The sequence below is a fragment of the Sturnira hondurensis genome, unplaced genomic scaffold (genome assembly GCF_014824575.4).
Source record: "Sturnira hondurensis isolate 20B ecotype Veracruz unplaced genomic scaffold, ASM1482457v3 Scaffold0022566, whole genome shotgun sequence".
Lineage (NCBI taxonomy): Eukaryota > Metazoa > Chordata > Mammalia > Chiroptera > Phyllostomidae > Sturnira > Sturnira hondurensis.
In genome coordinates this window covers 221,587-247,985 of record NW_028095197.1, presented here as the reverse complement: position 1 = coordinate 247,985, position 26,399 = coordinate 221,587, and the positions used below count along the sequence as shown (strand labels likewise).

The window sequence follows — 26,399 nt, the reverse complement described above, 5'->3', positions numbered from 1 at the left end:
TGCTTTGGTGCAAAACACTTCGAGTTGCCTTAATTAGGGAATTTCATTTAGTTACTGGGCAAGTCATGAACTTGTTGCCTGGGCCTTGGTTTTCCTGTCTGAAAAAGGAGGGTTTGTTTAGCAAGGCAGGTTCTAGAGTTGGGTTCATTTCATGATAGGGAGTTACATCACTCCCCCACTGGAACCCAGCACCGCTAGTGTGTCTGTGGAGGAGAGTCTTTGGTCAGAGGATTTAAGGTGTTCCTCCAAATAGTATTTGTTAAGAAACACAGGGGGAAGCCCTGGCTGGCGTAGCTCAGTGGATTGAGCGCGGGCCTGCGAACCAGATGATCGCGGTTCGATTCCCAGTCAGGGCACATGCCTGGGTTGCAGGCCAGTTCCTTGCAGGCTAACTACCAGCAGGGGAAGCACAAAAGGCAACCATACGTTGATGTTTCTCTCCCTCTCTCCTTCCCCTCTAAAGATAAATAAATAAATAAAAATCTTTTAAAAAAAAGAAACATGAGGAAAAAATCTGTTCCCTTAGCAAATATGTAAGTCATCTTGTGTGGTAGTTAAACTAAAGATATATGCATATTCAGTTATTGACTCACGGAACCATTTAAAGTTTCTATAGATCTGAGTCTTTGTTCTTCAGTTATTAAACTGTTTTGGTCTCCAGAAGTGGATTAAATTGGAGGAAACTAAGAAACTGACTGGGTCCTCTTTATTAAGGCTTTGGTTAACTCGGTCACCCAATTCCCTATAGTCCCTGTTGCTTACTGTTGCTTCAGATTATTTTAATATTTAAATTCTCAGGACTAGTACCTTTAATGTGAAATATTGAGTATATGGTTTACAATTAAATTTTAGCTAGCTGTTTTGGTTTGCCAGCTTATTTGACACGATTAGCCATTTGTACCTTCAACATAGTCCTCACTGGACTGTAGTAAGAAACGTGCCATAGGACTTTTGTATGTTATGTATATGGTTTGGTGTTTTAAGTAGAAAGTGCGGGCGTAGGCATTCAGGTGTGGGAGAGACTTTTCTAATTTTCTGAGGCATGGTTTGACCTGAAAAGTGAAAAAAATTTACACTGCAAATTTGAAATAAAATTCACTTGGTTAAAAAAATGGTTTGTAAAACTGTTTTACAAGTAGTTGGTAGACCACTCAGTCACCATAATGCTTTTTATGAAACTCCAAGAAATGTTGACACAGAATATCAAATAACCTGTGATTGCCCTTGCTGGTGTGGCTCAGTGGATTGAGCGCTGGCCTGTGAACCCAAAGGTCGAAGGTTTGATTCCCAGTCAGTGCACATGCTTGGGTTACTGAACAGGTCCCAGGTTGGGGCATGAGAGAGGCAACCATTCGATGTTTTTTTCACACACTGATGTTTTGTTCTTTCTCCCTCCCTTCCCCTCTGTCTAAAAAATAAATAAAATCTTAAACTAAAAAATAAAAAAGCCCTGTGGTTTTGTATAAATCTATATTATATTATTTTATAATTCAGTTTTTTTTAAAGTTTTTAAAAAAGATTTTAATTTATTTTTAGAGGGGAGGAGGGAGGGAGAAGGAGGGAGAGAAACATCGATGTGCCGGGAGACTTGGCCTACAACCCAGGCATGTGCCTTGACTGGGAATGGAAATGGCAACCTTTCTGTTTGCAGGCCGGTGCTCAATCTGCTGAGCCACACCAGCCAGCGCTATCATTCAGTTTTTAAATCATTTTTAAGTTTAAGTCCATTTGCCTGCCTTTAAACAACATGAAGTCGTAACCTTGAGCTCATTGTTTGCCCTCTTTTCACACATTTTCAGTACTAGGCTAGGTTTGATGTTAGCACCATTACTGATCTATTATTATTAGTCTGGTATTTTGTGCAGCCTACCAGTAAAAAGTTTGAAAACATACCGCCAGACTTCTTAATACATTTATAAGCTGTATAAATATACCTTTTTAATGACTGGAGAAATTAAGTGGAGAGGTTAAAATAAATTTCTCCTTCTCAGAGCACCACATCAGCTTGTCCTGTGTGGCCCTAGGGTGCGCCCACTCTACAGACCACTAGCCATGCATTTCAAACACTGGAACTGTAGCCCTGAAAGGGACCATTTTTAGGATAATGAATGCAACACACCTTTAGGGGCTCGGGTCTTTTGACCTCCTTGGTGTGTCTGTTCTTTCTAATTTTGACTTCCTACTCCAGTAATTGCCTCTGCCTGTCACTCACAGCGGCTGTGTCTGCCCCTGATTAGTGTCCCTGCCAGTCTCACTTGGCCACCTCCTTCCATTCCCTCCAGGTCCTTTAATCCAGCCAAATGGGTCTCTTCTTCATGCCTCAAATGTGTTTTCTGTTTTCCTCGGTATCTTCCAAGGTCCAGTTCCAGTAACAACACTGCCTGTTTTTTTCAAGGTGTTCCATGACTGCTCCAACAGGAGGCTGTCACACTACCTGTTTTTACTCTGATGTCTGTAATAATACTTTTTTCATGTGCCTCTTTTGTTACTCCAGGTAGGTAGGTTGCAGTCTGCTCAAAGCTTGGGTTTGAGACTTACATCTGCCCTTCCCCATGAGTCAGGCACAGCAGGCCCTTGTTAGGTAGCATTTAATATGCTCCTTCTGGAGGTGTTATTTGGATCCTGAACCTGTATGACGATCAGGTGAAAGCTGCTTGGCAAAACCGTACACCATAGCTTTGGTAACAGTTTTGGCTCTTTCCAAATATGTTAGGGTTCTTCAAGTCTGTGGAACCCAGAGTAAAAATGAATCCAGAGTGTGGGCCCTTATGCTAAAATTCAGAACGAACTCTGATTTCAGTAGATGTTTTAAAGGATTTTAGTTCTAATAATCTCATCTAACCGTGTTTGCTCAGTTTTCCTTTTGGAAAAGTGATTTATAGTCAGAATATCCACTGAGGCTTTCTCTTGGGGAGTTTAATTATAGTAATAGACTTGGGTTTGTAGTAAAGAAGGAGAGGAAAGAGAAGCAGCACGTTGCTGAGGCTTATGAGTTGAGTGTTTGCATCAGTGACTGTCCCTGGACCACTGCATATTTCCTAAGGTAGACCACAGTCCTGATAGTGTTGAGGATAAGTTGAATTATAAGGTTTGCTGAAGGCATTGAACTTGACTTGTTTCTTAATAATAATGATTATACTTATTGATTATTTACTCAGAGTCTTTACATAGTCCTTTCACCCTCCAAACATCTTATTAAGAATTTCAAAGATACAGAAAAGGAGAAAAAATATACAGCGAATAGTCATACTCACTTACATGATACCAAAAGTAAACATTTTGTAATATGTGCTTGTCAAGTATCTTACATGGAGCTTTAGCACCCCCACCCCCTTAATGTATAAAAGAATAATTCTGGAAAACTTGAAGGGTTTGTTAGAGGGCTGGGCCTTTCTTTAGCTACCAATACTATTTTAAACGGATAACATGGAGGAGGAGTTTTCTCCCAGTACATTTTAAGAGTCCCATCTTAACAGGTGTTTTTCCTCCTGGACTTGTCCTTTGTTTTTCCTCCTGGACTTGTTTTGGGGTGGCTGTATTAAGTGATCCACAATTATATGGTGAGAGGGTACTTTGTTTTTCACCTGGCACATGAAAGTGGGAATTGGTACTTACAGGAGAAAGCCAATTTTCCTTCCCCAGACCTAATGCCTTTTGGCCCTGTGTATTGCACCTTTAAGATGAAATCAGTGTATTTGCTGGGGGAAATAGCTTTTGTGTTAATAGGTGGGAAACTGAGGAATAATTGTGCAAAAAGACTCTGACCTTGGACTTTGTGTGGCTAGAAACTGTCCTAATGGAGAAGTTAAGTTGGCCTCAGAAGCTTGGGGTGGTAGAGAGGTGTGAAATACCAGAAAACAAAACCCCTTTGAGTAGGCCTGTGTGTGGAGGAGGCTCTCCAGGGCAGGGAGCTTCCGAGAGTGCAGCCTCTGTCCCCTCTCGATGCCTTGAGCAAACAGCGGATCAGAGCCTCTTATGAGTAAGGTGACCAGCCAGTGTATTGACAAGCACAGACACAATAGAAAACTGCATTAGGAGGCCAGCCGTTGGGATTTGCAGTAAATATATTACAGAACACAAGTGACTTGCCGATACTGCTTGTTTAGCAGTTTGCAAGGGCAATGACAGTATGGATTTTTGAATTAGAAGGGAAGGGCTGTTCTTTCTCTGTGCGGGAACATCTACTTGATGGTTGGGGAGAAAATTGATTTAGAGAACAAAATGCAGCCGCCTTTATTTGTGCCATTTGAAAGGCTTCTATGGATTAGTGAGTGAAAATAAAAAGGTCGCTTTCCATTTAGGAAAGGGGGCCTAAACATTGATCTGCATGTTGGTCTGGTATAGAGAGAATAAAGGATGGGCCACCAGGATGGAGGGAGGGCAGCCGGCCCCGTGCAGCCTGCAGCTACAGGTGCCCTCTTGGTCCTTAGGGGTTGTCTTTTTCAGCTTTGGTTTTCAGAAATCAGCCTGGTAGGTTTAGTATTGTCCAGTAAGCTTATTTGGTGCATAGAGTGAGTAGTCATAGTCCTCATCCATTGAGCCCCCACACGCCCTAGAAATTGTGCTGTAGCAGTTCTCTGTAAATCCTTCCAGTTCCCTGTCCTTTGTGTGGGGGCTAATTATTCCTCTTTAACAAAAGAATTAACAGGCTGGTAGGGGATGAAGACAGGACCTACCCCAGAGGGTAGTTAACCAGGATCGAGTGAGTTTCTTTATACAGAAGCAATTATACAATGGTGCTTGTTATGTGGGCACTCTGAGGATAGCTGTTCTTGAAATCTGTTATTGATCCCTTTAAAACTGTACCCTGTTGTTGGAATTTTAGGCCACACTCCCATCTTGTTTTTCCAAGACTAGTTTCCTTCCTCCCTCCATGTGAATTGTTCACTTTTCATTTTTTCTCCCTCAACGACTAAGTTTATTAATTGTTTCTTTCTTAAGATCAGAAGCATTTATCTTAAAGCTGAAGAGGAACTTTTTTTTTTTTAATTGAAGGCCTTGTTGGCAGCCTGTTGTCTAAGGAATCTAGAGGAATTAAAGTGCCTTATTTAGGCCAAACAGTAAAATGTGCCTTTGGAAGGCATCAGGCTTAAGTGGTTAATACAAGCTAACAGTGAAAGTAGAGTTGTGTTGAGTTTTTTCAAGAGGATAGATGAACAACAAAGAGGATTTGGTTCATTTTACTAAGTGAGTTTTGGCAGAAAAAAGGATGGGAGGTGCATTTCAGATTTTTTTTTTTCAGTGTAGAAAATCCAACTTTTAATTTGAAGAGACTTTGTTGGTGAGAAGGGCAGTAATGAATTACAAGACCAACTTGTTACTCAGTTAGAGAAAGAAGTCTTCACCCTTGATGAGTGAGTACACCTTTTAGTGAGGTATGCCTTTGGCTATGACAATATCTGACATGCTGTGCAGAAGTTTGAGGAGGTAATTGTGTAATGCTCTCCAGTGTGCATCATGGGCTTGAGGTTTTAGTGGACTGCCACTCACATTCACAGTTCTGCTGTGTGCTGATATTTGGAGAGCAGGAACAGAAATGCACCAGGGAGGAAAGGGCCATTAGGATTGGACACACTGGAAGCTGTGGCTGTTGTCTCTTATTGCCCAGCAGGATGCAGCAGAAACATCTTAGGTGTCTTTGTAAGTACTGGGGATAAAGGAGAGCACAGCTGAGGCAAATTCTCACCATGCCTGTTCTCACAATTGTTTAAAAGTTCAGCTGCCTTCTGACATCTGTGTGCTGAGAAGCTGCATGTGTCTGTCTCTTTGTGTTTAGCCTGAGTAGGTCCTGAAGTCCTGAGTATGTGTAGGGAAAGCGTGAGGTTCTTCATACCCACCTCAGCCTGCGGGTTGGCCTAGGTTCTGGAGCCTTTTTCATTTGTGAGCTGGCTGGGTCTTTCACAGTGCCTGATTGTGAGCTCCTGCACAGCCGTTCTCCTTGCAGGGCTACCAGGAAGATTGGACTTGGACCACCTAAATGGATCCAAGGTCTGTATTTATTTTTTAGCTGACCAAAGACCAAAATTCTATCAGTCACTTAAGGGAACTGCTAACCTTAGAATCTTATGAGAAATCTGTATTCCATAATAGACTACATTGGATGCTGTGATATTCGTTAGTTAAATGACGTATAAAGAGGTGTCATATTTTGACTGCTTGGATTTCTCTAAGGGTACAGGGTTTTTCGAACTGGTTGTTAAATCTGTATCCTTCTTATTTCTTGACTAATGGATTAAATATGGCTTACCCATGTAAAGAACCCCAGAAACATAAATGTCAGCATACACTGTGATCTTGGGCAGCCATTGTTTTGGTCATTATTTTATCACAAGTTCAAATATCCCCAGAAAGCTGTGGTTTCTTTTTTAGTTTTTATTAGCTACTGGAATTATATTCTTGTCAGTTTCCTTCAAGGTACTGAACTTGCTCAAGGTTTATGCGGAATGAGCGAGTACCAAGTGTTGCTTCTCAAAACCCTATAAAAGGAAAGGGGCTTTTGAGTAGACTTTGCACTATGAGGATATTGGTATTGACACTGTTTATAATTTGGAGTATAGTTTGAAGACCAGATTCTGCTGTTTGTCGCATACTGGTTAATATGGCTGTACAGAGGAGATGAATGTGGCTACTTCTCCAAGTCTATTACTCAGGAGGACTGTAAATTTGATTGGCTGTTACAATTCTAGCAGAATCATTCGATTTGAGAGCAATAGAAAGATAAGATATCCAATTACCCAAATGATTTGCAGGGTTAGCCAACGTTGTCATGGAGACACGAGTTGGAACAAATTAAATTTTAAGCAATAAAATAATCTTAAAGCCCGTCTGGGAACAAGAAAATTTGGCAGTGGCACTTACCTGAATTGAATCTTAGCTTGACACGATGTTGTTTGACATTGATATACTGTGGGTGCCTAAACTTATATATGGCTCAGCATTCCCTTAAAAAAGTAGGTTGGCCCAACAACTACAGGTGAATATTAGTAAAAATCAGGATATTACATTGATTCCATGGCTTAAATGATAATTAGGCTCTGGGTTCCCGGGAATATTTTGTATTTAAGGATTGAAATGCCTTAATAACGCTTAAGCATCATTAATTGGACACTTGAAAAAAAATTGACTTTTCAGCAGCCTGCAGTTTCTGGAGTTGCTGCTCTCATTGTGTGTGTTAACAGACATAAAAGAAAATCGTTGGGTGTCTTTTGGTGTGGGGGGTGGAGGTGTAAGTATGCACATATTTGCATGTACGAGTAAGGAGATTTTGGCACAGGCTCCTGCACTGCAGATGATTCTCTGTATTTGTTAAAATTTTGATTTAGCTGCAGGACTGCTTACAGATTGGAAAAATCGCCTTCCAAACTTTAGCCGATGACCCAAAACCTGAGTATGCGTCGCCCCAGGGCTTAGAAGGTTATTTCTCCCTATTAACGCATTTATTGTTTAACTGGTTCCTGGCTTGTGCCACAGATTTGAAAACAGCCAAGTGGCCCAGAAGGAGGGAGGGCTTTTATCCACATGTCTATTAGACAGATGGAGATGAAAATTGGTCTGAGGTCAAGCCATTTGCAGCGTTCTCACAGCCTTCGATTTTCCTCTCATCCTCACCACAGATCATCTCAAATGATTCAGTAATGACCAAAAGTGCAACCTTGACCTTTATTCCCTGGTGGATTCCTGTGTTTCATAGTCCAAATGGCAGGAAGTGTATGCTGTTCTTCCAGGAGGAGCTCAGCATTATTGAACCAGCCCAGCCCTGTGGGAACCCTGTGAGGGCAGACCAGTGTAACAGGATATGTGGGTTAAATTTGGTTTCTGCTGCTCTGGGAAACAAGAATTGACATGTCCTGAACCCACATAATTAATGGAAGAATATCTGGGATGCTTTCTAAAAACACACATGAGCACAGAAATTGATTTGTCTACTGGTAAAATAACTGGCAAATTATAGGAGTGGTAACTTCTGGTGGCCCCTCATTTGTAAGTTGTTCTCACTTTCATAATTTAGTTGTTCTCTCTTCCTATTTAACACTTCCCCCGTATATCTTAGACAATACATTGTAACGCTGTATCATATTAAAATAATAAATTGACATGGCTGGGCATAAGGGGACCCAGGGCTTTTCTTTAGCATACTTTTAATTATATATATTTTTGGTCACTCCATGTAACCCCAAATAAATTTTCTCTCATACAGTATGCTTTTCTCCCTGAAAAGTGGTTTGAATATTATCTTGGAGAAATGATGATTATTTTTCTCTCACTTAGAGTTCTCTGTGTATTGTACTGTGATGTGATGACCAGTGTTTTTAAAAGAATAACTTAATTTGTATTTAAAATGATATTCCTGCTTGCCGCCGCCTGCATAGCTGCATTAATATTCTGTGAATCTTGAATATACTAGTGAAGTCTGTCATCTAGGATCCTTGTACTTAGCATCTTCTTAAATAGTTAAAAGCTTTTCCAAAAGGTTATGCTTTGAAAATTCATACCAGCATTCCACATTTCATTTTAATGATGAGCTAAGATGCTTTTGAGGAAATAATCTTTTTTAAATGTTGGCTTTGCTATGCACAGTGTTTTTCTACATCGGTAGCTCCCAACCTGAGGTTCCCTGCACTTGGTGGGTACAGCAGTGCACTGTCCCTAAGGAGAAGGCGGTCTCCCAATTTGAAGTAGAGGCCCCTCCCTTAAAATCTGTCTTATGGCCACCTTGAGGGTAAATTTAATTTTGGAGCTTTGCAGGTTTCTTGGGACATGATATTGATTGAAAAGAGAATCTCGGGTTTGAACTGGAAAGGCCAAGAACCTTGTCTTCCTTCCCAAGGTACCACCTCTCCAGTAACAGAGCCTGTGGGGGGAGTAAGGCCGGGGAGTGGGCCTTCCAGGCTGAGACCGAGCTGGGGGCTCAGTGGCTTTGCTCTGGGGCTTTTCCATCACATACATATATAACCTTGTGGGCATTCTGCTGCTGGGTCACGTGGCACTGGTGGTGTAGGCCTCCTGGAGGAATAGTTGCTTTCCCTAAGAAGTCACTCTGGAAGAAGAGTGTCATTCTTGCGTAGCATGCTTTTCAAATTAAGGAGCACCATCCCATGGTCACCTCAGGCAGGACATTCTTCTCCTTCTCTCTGGATTGGCTAAAGATTCCAGCCTGTTAGGGAAATATTCACACCAAACTGCTGATCCAGTGATCTCCAAACAAGATGTGGGGAGCGAGGATGGGAAATGCTCAAGTCAGGCATCAGTAGTATTTGGTTGTAGTGCTTTGTCATCATGGAAGGCATAGAGAGAGTGATCACAGACTGGGGGAAGTCACTACCGACCAAAGACGGGTAACACAGGCCTAAAAGGTAGCTACACTGGAGAGTGTTTTCAATTGTAATGAGAAAAAAAATAACGTTACACGTTTTGAAGAAAGAACCTTCTCAAAAACCTAATTTTCAGAGGTAACTTGATTTTGCACATTCCCAGGCAGCCTTTGTCTTTACTTTACATAGGGCCTATTTTATTTTTATAATTGCAATTTTAGTCTTCCTGTGATGATGATGTAGTTGGTTTTTCCTCCCACTAATTCTGCTGTTGTATGATATCATCTAATTTCTTACGCTCTCCTTCATGATTAAGACCTTTGAAGAGGGTGAAAGATGTGTATTTGCTGGGGTGTAGTTCAGCGGAGGCTTGTTCTCTTTCCCTTCTGAGAACAATAGGTGTTGACTTCACAGTAATGTTCTGTCATTCACCCTACGGAGTTTGTGTTCAAAACCTGTGGTGCAATAGAGTGCATTTTCCTTTAAGACCACCAAAAGCTGTCCTTTTCCATCATAAGACAAGTCAGTGCTATTTTATGTGAACAGCACTTTCTGAACCCCATAACAAGGCGCTTCTGAATAATGGAAATCTGCCGGTTAGGCACTGAAACAGCTGCTATGCTTTTGTCAAGGATGCATCTTTACCAAAATGACAAATTAAAGCCCAAATGCTCTGCTTGGCAACAGTTGGGTCAAAACATTTAAGTCATTAATTAGAAGGAACTGAAGGGGGGAGAAATTTACACAAATACACAGTGTTGCAGACTCAACTTCATTTTGGAAATGCAACTGAATTCTTAAAAAAAAAACAACAAAACAAAAATGAGGGCAACCCTCAAGTGGGGCCTGCCAAGCTTGTCATTTGCAAATAAATCAAAAGACCATCATTGTAGGAAGGAGAACCAATGAATAGAGTTGCTTTGTCATTCTTTGATGGGCCCCATACTCAAGCCTGCTATTAAAAATGAATGCATTCAAGAGACTCTGCATTAAGAACATAAACAATTAAGGGCACTTGAGTTGCTCTGCTGAGAGCTGCCATGAAGAAGATACAAGAGCAAGAGCTTTCTCCGGAGATGCAGGCCCCTGCAATCTGTCTCCGGAGGAGCCGGAGAATGGGAGCAATTAGTGTTGCTATCTCCGCCCAGCAGCCTTCAGCAGGTTTTTCCCCTCTTTCCTTTAACCCCTCCTTGTTTCCCCGAGAAGCTGCAGTGAGCGACTGCAGTGAGCGACGAGCAAGGAAAGGATAGAGTCTGTGCCCAGTTGGAAAGGACTCAGATTGAGAATGTTGTAAGAGCTGCCAAGTGAGGGGGAGATGGAACACAAAAGTTATTATCTGCCAGTAATTGGTGACTTATGTTCTGATTAATTGAGCCACTAAAGGGTTTCTGTCATCTGGTACTCTTTGTTTTCTTCTAATCATAGAGTTTAAGAACGGGCGAGATTACATTGCCATGGGTGGAATCATTTAAATGAATATTGTTTGAGGTTGTTTCCTATAGTAGGCAAATGTGTTCCGACACCCCCGGTTTGTATTCTTGGGTTGGCCTTGTTTTGGTACAAATGTGTGCAGAAGGCTGCCATGGCATTGTGGCAAGGCTGTGGGGAGAGGCAGGCCTGACTTCCCTGCCCACTTGTTTTTGACGCTCATTATAGGGGATCTGCTCAGACTGAAGAGTGGAGAGTAGGAGGTGGAAGAGGACCTGCTGTGCTAAGCAGTAGACTGCCACTGTTGTGGTTAGGGATGGGATGATGAGCTTCTCAAACTGTGGTTCTTAGTCCAGTAACTGCAGATCACCTGGAGACTTGATAGCAGTGCAGTGCTGGGGCCACAGAAACTCTGGGAGTGGGACCCAGATGTCACGTTTTAACAGGTCTTTCAGGTGATTCCAAAACACTCTTGAGTTTGAGAATCACTCATGACCTCATCACAGCCTCAACTTAATGATCCCCCAAGTCCTTTTCATTTGGATTTCTCCAAAATGTGATTAGTTATTTTATTGACACAAATATATTTTAAACAGAAAGCCACTCTGATGTATTAGAACTTCAGGAAAAATTCACCTTTTCATGAAGTGCTGTGGTGAGAGATAGTAAATCTGGTGAATATTGGATGTTCTGAAGGAAGTCTCTAGGCCAAAGACCCTCACCCCCCAAAGGAGAGCGAGCAGTGGGTTAGGAGGTTATTTGTAGTGTTTTGCGTAGGTCTTTTTGGGTATGTGGTTTTTTATCCAAACATCTTGAATTTTCTCTAGGTATCTTTGGACACCATCTTCAAGAAATAGGGATGTATTTGAAGATGTGTTTTTGTGGATTTTGCTCTCTAGTGGTGAGCCAGATTGGTGTTAGGGCTGATACACTGACACCGCCTGCCTGAGAAGAGGGCTAAAGTGCAGTTTGGCTGCAACTTGCTTACCTGAGATTCACAATTTATAACTGAGTTCACTTGTAAAATGCCTGCTCAGCTTTGCAGAGCACTGTCACCAGAGCAGCAAGGGTGCAGTGCCCCTGTCATTGACAGACAGGAGTCGCTTCCTGTGGTTGACTGAGAGATGATAGGCCTTGGCCTTAACCTCTTGCACTCCTGTTTGGGCTGTAATGCTTTGCAAAACAAGGCTGAGTTGATTAACTTTATTTCTGATCTTGAGTATTTCCCAGTTTTCTACTTTCACTCCCTGAAGAAAGGACTAAGCAAAGAGTATGGCTTTTAAGCTTGCTTTATGATCCTGGGCAGGTCATTTCCTTTAGACATTGATTTCTCTGTGTGTGATTTGAGGACTGTAAGAGGGCCAGGCATCCAAATGGTTTTAGGGTTTGCCAGCATTGTTGTCACTCAGTGCCACCGTCTATCACTGGTGTGGTGGGCCTGACCACCCTTTTCTCTCTTTCCAGTTTAATCATACATTTAGGTAGTAGATCAAGGGTAGTGTTCACAAGGTCACTGGCAAAAAAAAGAAAAAGTCACCAGTAACCCTACCCCCCAGCATAATCTCCATTTTTATTTTGGGTATCAACAGTACTTGGCTGCATGCATGTTGTGTTAAAAAAAAGTCATACTAACATCATATCTTTGTTCATTTTCTGCTTTATCTGGTAAAATGTTGGTCACTTAAGCATCATTACCATAAATATGACCTTAATGGTTACTTGTTCTGCCTTTAGGTGGATGCGGTGCATTTGACTGTTCTCCCAGTGTTAGGCAGCTGATTAGACAACTGATTTCTCAGGAGGACAAGTGTTAAATTTTTTCAGAAACTCTGAAAATGGTTCTGATGTGTGGATCTGTTACATCTTTACCTGTTTTTGTCTTTTTTGCTTCGAAACTAGTGCTACAGCAAACAGCTTTATGCATAGAATGCTTTCCATTTGAACTCTTTCCTTAGGATAAATTCATAGCTATAGGAAGCCTTACCAAAGAGTTTGAATAATTTCATGCTTTTAAAACACATTGGCCAGTTGCTCTCCAAGGCGACTACCAATTTATTCTGTCATCAGTAATATTGTGATTGTTTCAGTTTCCCAGAGGACTCATTATTTGCCATAGTTTATTAGTTTTAAAAAATAAACGAACAACTGGTGCAGAATGACTGACCTTCACAACAAAATTTGTGCTTGTGCAGTTGCTGGTGAAGTTGAACATTTTTCTGTATTTACCTGTTGTCACTTCACAGATGTGGAAACTTCTGGTCAGAAGGGATTTAGATATTATCTATTTTCTTTGGTGTGCTTTGTTCTCATGTTCTTGCCCATCTATCTGTTGCCAGATACTTCTTACCAACACTCCACTGTGTTTTTCTCTGGGCTTCCTGCTTGGCTCTAGGAAACCAAAAATCAGTCTGCCAGCCCTTAGCATCAGCGGCACTTTTTATGATCCATCAATTTGCAGTTTAATGGTGGTGGAGTTTCCCCTCCCTAATCTGACTTTGGGCAAGGTGCCACTGCATTGCTTTGAGACCATGGGCAATTACTCTTAAGCAGTCCTCACCCTGTTTTGAGCTTCAAACAGCATTCATTATACGTTACTTTGTAGTGGAGAAGTTAGCAGACATGAGGGAGTGGCCTCCTCAGTCTTGTAATTAGACTAGGTGTAAGCAGCATGAAAAGGTGGAGAGTTGAGCTTTTAGGAATTATAAATCCTAAAACTTAAATTCACATGCCAGAACATGTCTTCAGTTTAAGAGCCCTGCAAAATATACCAGGGTTTGCTTCAAAAGCTAGCTTTTGAGATATTTGTCCATATTTAATGTAGTTAAAATATGTGAGTCTTACACCTACCGTTAAAAAGAAACAACAGGCCCAAAATGGAGTTGCTTGTGCTAAGCCTCACATTGGCAAACCAAGACAAACTTTCCTGAAACAGTACATTCTTTGCTAATAATTGGCTTTTCCCTTCTCCTTTGTGCCTTTAAACACCTTTCCTTTTGTAGCTCTTTGGAGGTCCTTTCTGTTTGCTAGATCACATGCAGTCTGATTCATGACTCATTGAATAAAGCCTATTAGATCTTCAGATTTACTCGGTTGAATTTTGTTTTTTAACATAAGATGTAATTTGTTATTGTAAACAGAGCCTTGTTCTCTAACAAACACTGTTTGGTAGTAGTTTATCTTGTTACCTCCCGATCATTGGGTATGTGGAGATTTTAAGGAATGGTTCACTGACCAGTAAACATGTGGACCGTGTGCCCCGAGGACAGTGTTAGTGGCCGAGGGGACCACAAGGAGCTGCATCTCAGTGTTTAGTAGGAGTCTTGTTCTCATGCTTCCCAGCTCATCCTGCGGGGAAGACTTCTGTGCTGGAAGCTGTTAAGAATCCTTATGGAAACTGTATGTAAGATGTGATTTCAAACCAATAGACTAAGTGTACCCAAACACAGCACATGCTGTGGAGGATCTTAAAGGGCCAAGAGATTATATTTTCTGGGTTTTGGGGAAGAAAGGCAGCTTTCAAGTGGATGTGAGGTAGGCCTTGAAGGGTTGGGGTAAGAGAATAGGTCATTGTAATAGTTCAGCTATAGTTTACATATGCTTATTAGATTTTGATGAAAATCAATTTTAATGAAACACTGAAATAGATTGGTAGTAAGAGACCTGTGGCCAGCCAGTTGAAATGACTTAGGGACACTTAGTACTGGTTTGTTGAGATGCAAACCCAAGTTTTTTGGTTGTGAGTGCTAACTCTATTATAAGCAAGTCAGTGGGGAGAGTTGGTGTTGGTTAGAATAAAAGATGGTTCTGAACAGGTAATTTGACATCTGCTTCCTGTTGCCTCAGTGGCTGGAGGCTATCCATGATGGTGAGGCTTGTTGCTAGGGCCTTTACCCAGCTGCTTAAGTCTCTGGGCACAAAGGTTCCATGCAAATCTGGTTTGTGCATAGTTCTTGAACACTGACTAAATGTGTTGCCTTACTTGGTGTCAGAAATACAGGCACAAGGAAGGTTTATTTATAAGCATTTATGACTATTAGTAGGTACCACGTACGTCTTCGCCTTTCATCAGGAAAATGATTTCCAGGTGGAAAGTACAGTCGGCCTGAAGTTTTGTCAGTGTTTTCTGCCATGTGGCCCGCTTCAGTGCCTGTGGTGGTTCCAGGCCAGGGTGCTCTGGTATGGGGCACTATTGTTGTCTTTTTAAATAGATTTTAATTATTTACTTTTTAGAGAGAGGGGAAGGGAAGGAGAGGGAGAGAAATATCAGTGTGTGGTTGCCCTTCATGCACCCAAAGGGGAACCTGGCCTGCAACCCAGGCATGCACCCTGACTGGGAATTGAACTGGCGACCCCTTGGTTCAGAAGCCGGTGCTCAATCCACTGAGTCACACCAGACAGGGCAGCCTGAAATTTTTTTTTCACAGGAGTTGTTACCCTTTGGAAGAGGTAGAAGGCAGTGTGAAGAGCTTACAGAACTTTCTTAATACCTGCTTCAGCAGGGTCAAATACCCAGCTTAACCTGCTTGTAAACTCTGATTGGAATAGAGGCATGGGTGGGGAAACACTGCTTGTTATTTGTGTTCAGTTAAAGGTCTTGCATTGAAGCAAGAGATGATACTTAAGAATTAATGTCGGTTTTCATGCTGCTTTTCAGAGTTTTTTTAAGGGCTGGGAAAAACATTTATGAAACCCTCCTGGGGTGGCAGTGGTGTTTTAGAATTCATTAAGAAAACACTGTCGGGGAACCAAGTCACATCCTCACGCATGCTGCTGCCTGTTGGAGGTCTCCTTGCAGAGAAGCCAGCGCAGCTCGGAGAATTCTGGGTAAACCAGAGGTGAGACTGGAATTCAGGCTCCCTTGCTCCAAATCAAGCTCACTCGTCAGACCTGGCACGGGGAGGACACAGCTTGGGTAAAGGTCCTCCTCTGTCCTTCTCTCTGCTTCTTCCCCGGACCATTCATTTAGAATTCCCAGGACAGATGGTAGGACTTTGGATGTTTCTTCATCAGTTTGAGCTTGTAACCCTCCTCCCGTTTCTGCCTTAACCTCCTGTAACCCAATTTCTATGAGCTATGTTTTGATATGTACTTTTTGTGTTTTTTTCTTTAAATAATTAATATTATTAAAGGTTTACAAGTTCATTTCATTTAGATCAGGTCTTAAGGGTCTCCTGACAGTGAAAATCAGTTCTACCTTAAAGCCACATATTTTTATTAAATAAATGAATCATCTTTTCTTGACCAGAATAATGGTCAAGTACTTAAGCATAGAAAGTACAACCATAGAAGAAAATTAAGAATGGCATCTATATTTGGAGTGTTCCAATTCTGACCCAATGACCAGGAAACGTAGAAACATTATTCTTTAATTTGACCTCATAAAAACTTAGTAATGCACAGCAAAAAAATCTATAGCAAGTAAAGTAGACAAATGGCAAGATGGATAAACTATGGAAGTCAATATTTGTCCTATGGAAAGAACTACAAAAATACAGTGATGCATAAATACTAAAGGAGAAACAGGAAAAAATACAATGGGCCAATAAGTATGTGAAAAGGTTTAGTTTTGGGAAGAATCTGGGTGATGCAAATAACAGTGAGGTTATTTTTAAAAATCTATTAGATGGGTAAAGATTTTTTAAAAGGTCAGCAAAACCCAATATTGACACTGTGGGAGAGCATACACCCTTATAGACTGGTGATAATATAAATTGGTGAGCTTTACTGCTGGGCAGTTTATCAGCATGCATTTCAGTTTAAAATATGTATGCACTTTGACCTGGCAGTTTCTCTCCTAGGGGTTTCTTTTAGAAATCTGTGTAGAGGGTTATTTGACATAGAATTTGTAAATGTGGAGAAGTAGATGAGACATAAATATCTGGGGTGCTTAAACACCAGTAGGCTTGTATTGTGGGATACATTGAGGATGTCCTCATTCATATCATTTATTGATTTTGAGGGTATCCATGAGACACTTTATAGTGGAAATAAAAAGTTATAGGAAGGCAGTGTGTGTAATGGGTCCTCTCGGTATAAAAGTGTTCTCTCCACTCTTGATTTGTGAGTGCTCAAATGGTGCTTCTCAGAATCACCAAAATGTTGCTCAAGGTTATCCTTTGATGATAGACCTAGATGTCTGCTTAAAGTGAGCAGTAATCATTTTTAAGATTGGGAACCATAAGTTTGAATTTTGGACAAAGGGAAAGTGTAGAATGTTGTTGGGCCCTGGCTGATAAGGCTCAGTGGATTGAATGCCAGCCTGTGAACCAAAGGGTCACCAGTTCAGTTCCTAGGCAGGGGACATGCCTGGGTTGTGGGCCAGGTCCCCAGTGGGGGGGGCGCTCAAGAGGCAACCACACATGGAGGTTCCCTCCCTTCATCCCTTCCCCTCTCTAAAAATAAATAAATAAAATCTTTTATTTATTTATTTAAATGTTGTTGGGATGTATGGTAGGTAGAGAGTTGGAGGACAAGGGTCTAAGTCCACAAAGGGCATCCCTACTCCTTTGCATAAGGGGCAACCAAATCCCCCACCCTGGAATTTATTTGTAAAATAATTGTCTGTGAGACTTTTTTCCCACTGCTCAAAACAGTTTTTGAACTTGTTCATTTTGATGCCTTTTAGTGCTTCTGATGTTTTTTTGTTTCACCTTTTCAACATCAGCAGAATGTTTCCTTTTGAAGCCCTTTATCCTGGGAAACAAAAAAAAGTCAATTGGGGCAAAAGCAGACGAATAGGGAGGGTGGGGCACAGAGGGTCACACTGTTTTTTGGACAAAAATTGCTGAATACTCAGCATGGTGGGGGCAGGTGCACTGGTAAATCATTCATCATGAAATGGGCAAGCGCGTTGAGAGCCTTCAAAAAAATCTCTGAAGTTGGACACAGCCTCTCATAGCACGCCAGCTGGTACACTGACACAGATGGGTTCTTAGAACATTCACCTAGTGGGGGAAGCCTGTTCTACAAGGACTTTCTTCCAGAAGATAATTCTGGTTTCTTTTAGGTTTCCCCTCATGGAACCAAATACATAGTGCCAAACCCTGTTGCAAAGGAAAAGGAAGCCTGCTAGTGCTTTAAAGGAGAGCTATGACCTTGAGTTAGGTTGCGTGAGTGGCTATAATCAGTTGAATTGGGTGGGGCTGCCCAGTTCTGTTTTTGCACCTGGTACAGCTGCATCCTTTTCCATATATGTTTGCCCTGCAGGTTAAAGCAAGGTCATGAGTTGGCTTTCTATACCAGACATTTCCCCGTCTAATACTACATTTCTTCCAGGCTGGAACCCTATCTCTGGTAGTGGGGGAAAATTGAGTTGGGTTGGCCCAAATCCAGTCCCATCAAACCAAAGACCTTGTTGCTCAGTTAAATGGAATCATCTTAGAGGACAAAAGGCAACTCTCTTTTATATATTTAAATATATGGTTTCTGAGGATTCTACTTTATCTTACTTTATTCTCTATTTCTCACAGGGATGGCTGTGTGCTTCATAATTTTCTGTTGTTTGTGATCCTTTTCATTACCAACTTCACCAACATTGACAGAAAACAATGAAATAAGTAAGGTCAATGCTGGCACTCTTTAGATGACTTTTTTCTTTTAAGGGTTGAACTGTTTTCAGAGTTAGAGAAAGGTGGAGCTGTTTTGCCTTGCCGGAGGTTGTTGGAGGTGGGGCAAGTAGGTGGATCCTACCCTGTGCTGGAAGCAGGCACCTTTTTTTCTCTCCCTTGCCAGTTTGTTCCTTGTATCAGAAGGATCTTGTGGATTTGGAGTTGAGCAGAGACATTTCCTACTTGCTTCAGAACAGCCCAAGCTGCGGACACTCAGGACATGTTTTGTTATCTGTTCAGCTAAAATATGGGCCCTGTCACTGAGGTCTTCACATTTGATGCTGACTTGTGTTGAAACTTTATAGATACTCAGAACATCTTGACTTGACTTAAGTCTCGTCTCTCTTTGAGTTCTGTTTTAGCATTATTTTCTTGGCTTGTTTAGAGTTGGGACAGGTGGAAAGAGGTCCATGCTGTCTTTCTTCTGGACTCCCTCTAGACTGTACCTTGGAAGCTACACTGCTTTGATGGGGCTCCTGCTCTCCTGGTTTCTGACACCCGTTTGAATGAACTTGCTCTAACTACATAAATGTACCATGGAACGCCATAATCGAATAAGTCTATGAAGGGGTTTGCAATCACCAGGTTAAATGATTATATAGCCTTAAACCACGTAGATTTTCCAATTCAATTAAACTGCTCATTATCTCCTATTTAAGTGACCACTAAAGCGTGCAGTTATGTCTTACTTTGCAAGTGGGATTAATATCTACTGTTTATCTCAAGATAAATATTAGTAAGGTAGCCTGGGGAAGCAATTTCATGCCCTCAAGTGTGAGGCAGTGGAAGGCTCAAGTGTTGGGTATGAAGTTTTATCTTTCTGAACTGATTATGGAGTGTATACTAAACATTTATACGGCTTTGTTCTTTATAGACTGAAATCGCCAAGAGATTGAATACGATTTGTGCACAAGTCATCCCATTTCTGTCTCAGGAAGTAAGTAAAACTGTTCAGCTGTTAAAGTGCAATTATGTTGCTTCTCTGTTTGCAAATTAGCTAGTTTTAAGATGTTAATTTTATCACAAGGAACAAGTGTGAAGAACATCTGTTACAGCTGTGGTGTGTAAACCCCCTGCTATTCCATCTAACAGATCGCAAGGCACACTGTAGAAATGGTGGCAATAGCTCAACCTCAAATTAATTTTTTCCTTTGGAAAACTGCAAAATGACTATATCAGACTTAAAGCTTTTCTTTTCTTTGAGGAGGAGTATAAGGGTAAGAGCTACTAATGATTCCAAGTGCCCTTTTCTCTAGAAAGCTTTTATTATAATGAGTTTTAAAAATGGTTCCATCGGGGTTGACTTGACCATGGAAGCAGGTTTTTATTTGTGTAATGTTGATCTAGTGCTGTCCGTGGAGGGAAAGGATGCTACACTCTTACAGATGGACTGAGTGTTCATGTTATCTTAACTTACAGAGTTATGTACGTACATAATCAGTTTTATTAATTTACAAAGCCCCCCAGGTTTAACTTTAATATTTCAAGAGGGAAAAGCTCTATATATTGGTAATCTATGAGATTGACTCAAAACCCCAGCATATTTTGGTTCTGGCTTTAAATTTTACCTTGCTTTTGGATACAAGCTCATAAATGCTAAACTGTTTTTAAGAGTGTGTGTGTGTGTGTGTGTGTGTATGTCTTGAGTCAGAGTGGAAAACTTACTGGACTTGGAGCTGAAATACTGAGTGTCTATTATTGGCATCTACTGCTCTGTGCTGTGTAGTGCCATCTCTGCTATTATAGCAGCCTCATTCAGCATAACTTTTACCTGATGTTACAGTTTAGATTTGTTGGCCTTTTGAATCATGTTGTTTGTTAGACTTTAGTAATCCTGGTCTCTGCTGTAGTCTGTCTCATGCCTCCTTAAGCACAGGTGTGGCTTTCTTTTCTTTAATGGTGGAAGTTGGGAGGTGTGCAGAGTATTTCCAGCCTGTGGACTAAGAGTGGATGTCTTCCTTTCCTTTGTGTGAGGGTGAAATATCTAAAGGCTAACAGAGAGGATTTCCCAGAGTTTGCAAACACTACTTGTGGGCTGAGATTGGTTGCCCAGAGAAGGGATAAAGATCTAATGTTTAAATTTTAAGTATCGAAATGGGCATTGTAAAACAGCTGTAAAGTTTACCTGCCTAAACTTTCAGAACCCCTTCTGCAANGGTGTGCAGAGTATTTCCAGCCTGTGGACTAAGAGTGGATGTCTTCCTTTCCTTTGTGTGAGGGTGAAATATCTAAAGGCTAACAGAGAGGATTTCCCAGAGTTTGCAAACACTACTTGTGGGCTGAGATTGGTTGCCCAGAGAAGGGATAGAAGATCTAATGTTTAAATTTTAAGTATCGAAATGGGCATTGTAAAACAGCTGTAAAGTTTACCTGCCTAAACTTTCAGAACCCCTTCTGCAAACCAGGGTGCTTCCACCTTCCATACTGTTTATGTTCCGAAGCTTCGGGTCACCATTTTCGATGCCCTTTTTGACTTTCCGCTATTCCAAGTCTAATTTTTCCATCAGAAGTTCAGTGGTGACTGGTGTTGGTTAGAAACAAGGGAAGTACTGTTCTGTTTTTCTTTCCCTTTTCTACATGTGTGAAGTGTGTGCTGGAGAAAGCTTGCATATAATCTAGATCCTACAATATGCATTGCATGTGGCGTTTGTCTTCTTGTTATCATTGGAAGGTACAGTGCCTTGCTAACACTTTCCTCTCATGTTTTTAAAGCACCAACAACAGGTGGCGCAGGCTGTCGAACGTGCCAAGCAGGTGACCATGGCAGAGTTGAATGCCATCATCGGGGTACGTGGCCTACCAGGTCTACCTCCTACAGTGTGTATAACCAGCTTTCATTTCTTACTAATTTGATGGCTTAATCTGTATATCTAAAATATTGTATAGCTTAACATTCACCCATTTGATAAGGGTGGGTGGGAGTGAGAGGGGCTTCAGTTATGCCTGAGGTGTGTAGGGGAAGAGAGATTAGCATGAGGGAGATGACAGAATAAACATTTATAGAAGAAGAAAAGTCCATCTACATTTAAATGGGAAAATAAATATTGTTTATCCTGTGACACTTAACTGTCTTTGCTCCAGTTGCCAGGTTTTAAAAAAGCTTTAAATTAGATTTTTAAACTCTTGTTTAAACTCTTGTTTATTCTGTTCTGTAACTTCAGATCACAGTGAGATCAAGGCATGTTTCCTAATGACCATTTCATTTCGCTATTTTTGCTTTTGCCTTTTGCTTTCCTAGGGTATTGGAACCTATATAACTATTTGGTCTTTCTATCTTGTGCCTCTTTTATGAAGTTTTAAGTGGCACCCCAATGAAAAGAACTCTGTCTTGATGCTGAAGAAGTGATAATTGTCTGCCCTAGTGCCCTCTAGCCTTTCACCAGGTGTCTGCTCTCCGATGTTGAGTTCAGTTAGTGTGCCTCTCGCTGTCTACTGGTTGTCAGTCACAAGTCATTTGCTCAGCATTAATGAGCCTGGTGAACCCTGTGGCCCATCCCCTCTCTGAGTTCACCCCGCCCCCTCCCTTTAGTATCCAGGATGGTTCTCAGGTTTTCTGCCTTTCCAGACTAAGTGAAAGTAGCTGAAACAAGGGGCAGTCCTTTCTGATTTTATTCATATGTGAGTGCCTTGAGCAGATTCAAATCACTCATTTATCAATTTATGTTAATTGCTTGTGAGAAGATGCCCTGCTGGTCTTGATAGTTCTCTCAGACACTTTGTAATGATAATTAGACATGCTGCCGAACGGATTAAGAGTGCTATAGTCCAATGAGGCCACAGACAATGGAACCAGTTAATCCATCAGGGTTTAAAATTACATCCCAACTGGAGATGGAGAAAAAACATAAGAGCCAAGGAGGATTAAAGAATGAGCCTCAGCTTGAAAACTCTCCTTTCATCAGTTTCTCAATTGCAGATCTGCAGTCGGGTTGCCTGTGGTAAGCTATTGGCAGTCAATTAGGTGAAATAAACTGGGAGGGTGACCTTCATTTCCTTTTAATAGCTTTTTCCTCCCTGAAATGGGGAGCTTCAGTGGATTTTCAGCTTAAATTTTATTCAAGCTGCTTTATTACACTTGACAGCTTAGCTCTGCATAAACAATTCTCCCCTTTTCCTACTCCCCCCAGGTCCAGGCTCTGCATTTCTCCCCCTTTAGTATCACATTTTTGACTGTTACTTAGTGGGCTCTCTAATCACATTCAACAAAAAACACAATTACATCTGCATTTGTCTGCTGCCTTCTGTACCCTTTTCTCGTGTAATGAATTGCTTTATTTCAGAGATCAAATCAAATATTCACTGGTACTTCTGCATGTACCGTGTTTGATTAGCAAAGACTAATAGCAAATTGTACTTGTAGCTTGAGCACAGAATTTTTTAACCCTAATGAATGAGGTTGGAAAAGCCTGTTTTGATTAAAAGAAAACATATGCGAAGCAGTTCTCAAGTACCCAGCTAAACTTTGCGGAACATGTTTGTTTTCTGATAGGTTCTAAATTTTTACATATTGTTTCTTGATGGCAAAAGGTTTATTTTTAATTCGCAAAGGCACTGCCCAGTCAGACACATTTTAGGAAGGAGGAAATTGTATTAACCAGATGTTGATAGGTAATACTCATTTTGAGCAGAATCAGAAAACAAAAATAGCAGGTAGTTTTAGAAGGGCAGATGAATTGCTAATTTTATGAATGGCTTTAGTCCAGGAAACATGTTGTGGAGATTAGAAAGGCAGATTAGCTCTGCTAGCTAGCAACAATAACCCAAATCGGTGAATTGGGCCCAGCACAAGACTCAATGCCAATGGCATGTCTTCAGCATACTGGCATGTGCCGTTTTTATAATTGTAATTTTTGAATCAGTATATTAATTTGTGTCAGACACTTTTAAAGTTCGTGGTGGTCAATAATTATCCCACACCATGAGTTTCATGCACTGGCATATGCTTGATTTTTGCTTGAAAGGAATTGCGTGCGTCCTGGAAAATCGAAGTAGCATAAAATTGGGTTGACAATTCAGTGGACCTTTGAACCCTTTCATTGAACATGCAGTGTGTCAACCTGTCTCCCCAGAGAGGAGGAGGTTCCAGGAGGCTGTCTGTTCCTACAAGCAGCAGCTGCGTGCAGAGTAAATGCAGCCCCGTTTGATAGCAGCTGTCAGTATTGTTCAGGGACCGATTTAGGGTAAAGAACAATGGGAGAGGCCACGCTCTTCATCTGCATCGACTTTCAGGCTAAGAAAAGAAATAGTAATTTAACGGTTTAGACATCTATTACAAGTGTGAAAGATCATGAAAGAGTACCCTTTAAAATGCAAATGAGCCGAAACATTCTCATTCCCTTTAAGGTACAATCAAGGAGCTCACTGCTTGCTTGACAGGGCTAAAGATATTTCTCTTTAGCAAACCTGGAGAAAGTTAAGTATTTCCAAGGACGCCAAGCTTCTAGGCAAGTTTAGCTTGTGTCTTCCAACTATGGATGTTCTTTTAAGAGGAAGAGAGAGGATATATTTTTTCCCTCCTTGTTGAGTGAATTAATGGTGCCCGTTTCTCACCAGCATAGAAAAGTTGCTCTTCTGACAGAAAAAGTGAGTTTGAAATCTTTTTCGCCATAGTACCTGCCTTCAACTTTACATTATTACTGGTATGTAAGAAAAGTAAGTTCCTCAGGTAGTTGATAACTTGGAGAAATTATTGAAATGTTTTTATTTAACATTTAAAAAAATAACTTACACTTAGTAGCAAATTGATAATAACAATAGTAACTGCAGCCCTACTCTTTGAATTTTGCTTTTCATAAGCTCTTTGACTACTAAGCATGTTATATACTTGTAACAATGGAGTTTTTAATAATGCAGAGATGTTCATAGGCACAGGGTTTATTTGTTTTGACATAGATCACATATGCTTTAGAAACAAATTCATTGTGCAAAGGGAACATACTCACATGAGACTTTGAATTTTTTAAATTTATTGACATTTTAGTGAGAGGAAGGGAGACAGAGAGAGAAAGAAGCATCGATATGTTGTTCTCCCTCTTTATGCATTCATTGGTTGCTTTTTGCACATGCCCTGACCAGGGATTGAACCCACAGTCTTGGTGTATGAGGATGATGCTCTAGCCAATTGAGCTACTCAGTTGGGGCTGATGATACTGCGATATATGTATCAGGGTAATCTCCACAATTTAAGCAGCATCTCTCATTGGTTTTTAAAAAAAATCTAGAATTGTTAAAAATGCTTAAAATAGATAGCAAAATGATTTAACAGTTTGTGGAATAGTTAATGGCTACGTGAAGGCAGAGAAAAATTGGCTGAAGGGTCCTTTGAGATCATTCCCCACTGTTTTGGGGAGTTTGGGACTAAGAGCTCTCTTCTTCCTGCTCTTATCCTAAACAATTAATTTAAGCTAAATTTGGGGTTCCACCTATCTTTTTATCTGGTTTACATGACATAATTAATAGATATCATATAGATTTAGATATGCATATATATATATATATATATATATATATGCACACACAGATTTTCTTTTTGAATTGAGGGGTAATTGTATGTAGTGAAGTGCTCTCCATGCGGGTGGTTGCATGACCCCAGGAGGTCTCATGGTTCCTCTTCTCAGCCGGGTTTCCCCCCTCCCTCAAGAAAAATGGTTGGGTTTTCATGAAAAAGTAAGTAGTGGAGGGCAGTTTTCTTATTTAAAGGTAACAGTTGCATAGTTGTATATCTGTTTCTAAATAAGTCTCTGCTGCCCGACTTGATGGTGTTTTTGTGCTCATCTTTCTAGGAACATTTATTTGTAATATGTAACCTGGAACAGTGCTTGGGCCTAGGATCAGAAGGACTTGAGTGTAGGACACTTGGTGCTTCAACTTTCTGGCTTGGTGACACCTTGCCTGGCCAGTTCACTTCTATCAGTGTCCTATCTGTAGAGGGATAGTATCATGTAGCTTGCATGATTTTTGTGGAGATAAGACTCTAGTGGGCAGCCTTCACCCAGCATGTGGTCCTAACATCCTGAACTACAGTTTTGCCTGCCTGGTTTCTCTGAGTGTCTGGAGCAGATCTGTGGGTCCAGTTGGCCAAGCGCTCTCTGAGGAGGAACAGCTCCAAGCAGCGGGTCACTTCCTCCTTTGTCTTCTCTAGTGGTTACACGGAAGCCGGTGTTTGAGATTGGACCCAGCCAGATGCTCTGTTCCTGCCTTTATGTTGTTGTGCACGAATGACCCTTAATAAGGATACAGCAATGGAAAAAATCACCATTTATCTTTTGATGAACAAACTCAAAGTACAAAACCAAATGGATAAAGTTAACTTTTGGAATAGATGTAGAGAGAATTGAGAAGCAAGAATGTGAGGAAAGGCATCGTTGGCTTCCTTACCGTACAGAGGAGAGGAGGGAACAAGGCCTTTGTTGGCCCTGGGAGGTGGCAGGGGTGGTTGTGATAGAATTGGAAGGAGAGGTGTCCAGGTGACTAGTGGGGGCTGTCTTTCCCATACCGTGAAATGCCCGATTTCTGATAGCTGCTGCACTAACTGCAGATATAAGAATTTGAGCAGTTTCTTACAACAATTGCCTGTGAGCTTCAGGAATTCAAGAAATTTGGGGTTAATGTGGGTAACTTCGTTTTTTTTTCCTTTCTCATTTATTTAGATGTTTGACTTATTTTCCATGAATAAAACTTATGTCAAAGCCAATGGGGCTCAGATTTGAGGCTCCATTTATTGGTCAGAGTTGTATGGGGTTGATCAAAAAGTTTGTTCAGTTTTTTCTGTAAAGTGGCTGCAGTAGTGCTTAGTTGCCTTTAACTTCATTGGGAACAGTTTTGTTAGATTGTATTCTAACAGTTATTTCAGTGTGCATTTAAAAAAAACTTAAAATTGGTGAATTTTTGTATAGACTCTTTAATATTGAAGATGGGAAAAATATGCAACATTTTCAGTATATTATGTTTTATTATTTCAAGAAACTTAAAAGCACACCTGAAATGCAAAAAACAAAATATTTGTACGGTGTCTGGAGAAGGTGCTGTGACTGATCGAATGTGTCAAAGTGGT

At 40.9% G+C, this 26,399-nt stretch overlaps 1 protein-coding gene across 2 annotated transcripts in view; it reads left to right on the top strand.

The window, feature by feature from the left end:
- TLE1 (TLE family member 1, transcriptional corepressor) overlaps positions 1–26,399 on the top strand; it is an 83,518-nt gene that overhangs the window by 8,532 nt on the left and 48,587 nt on the right. Inside the window, exons 5-6 of one of the 2 annotated variants that reach the window (XM_037036148.1) lie at positions 19,221–19,283; positions 21,059–21,163. In XM_037036148.1, the coding sequence (XP_036892043.1) occupies positions 19,221–19,283; positions 21,059–21,163 (168 nt within the window). The remainder of the gene's footprint in view (positions 1–19,220; positions 19,284–21,058; positions 21,164–26,399) is intronic. The other variant, XM_037036149.1, reaches the window with a different exon arrangement.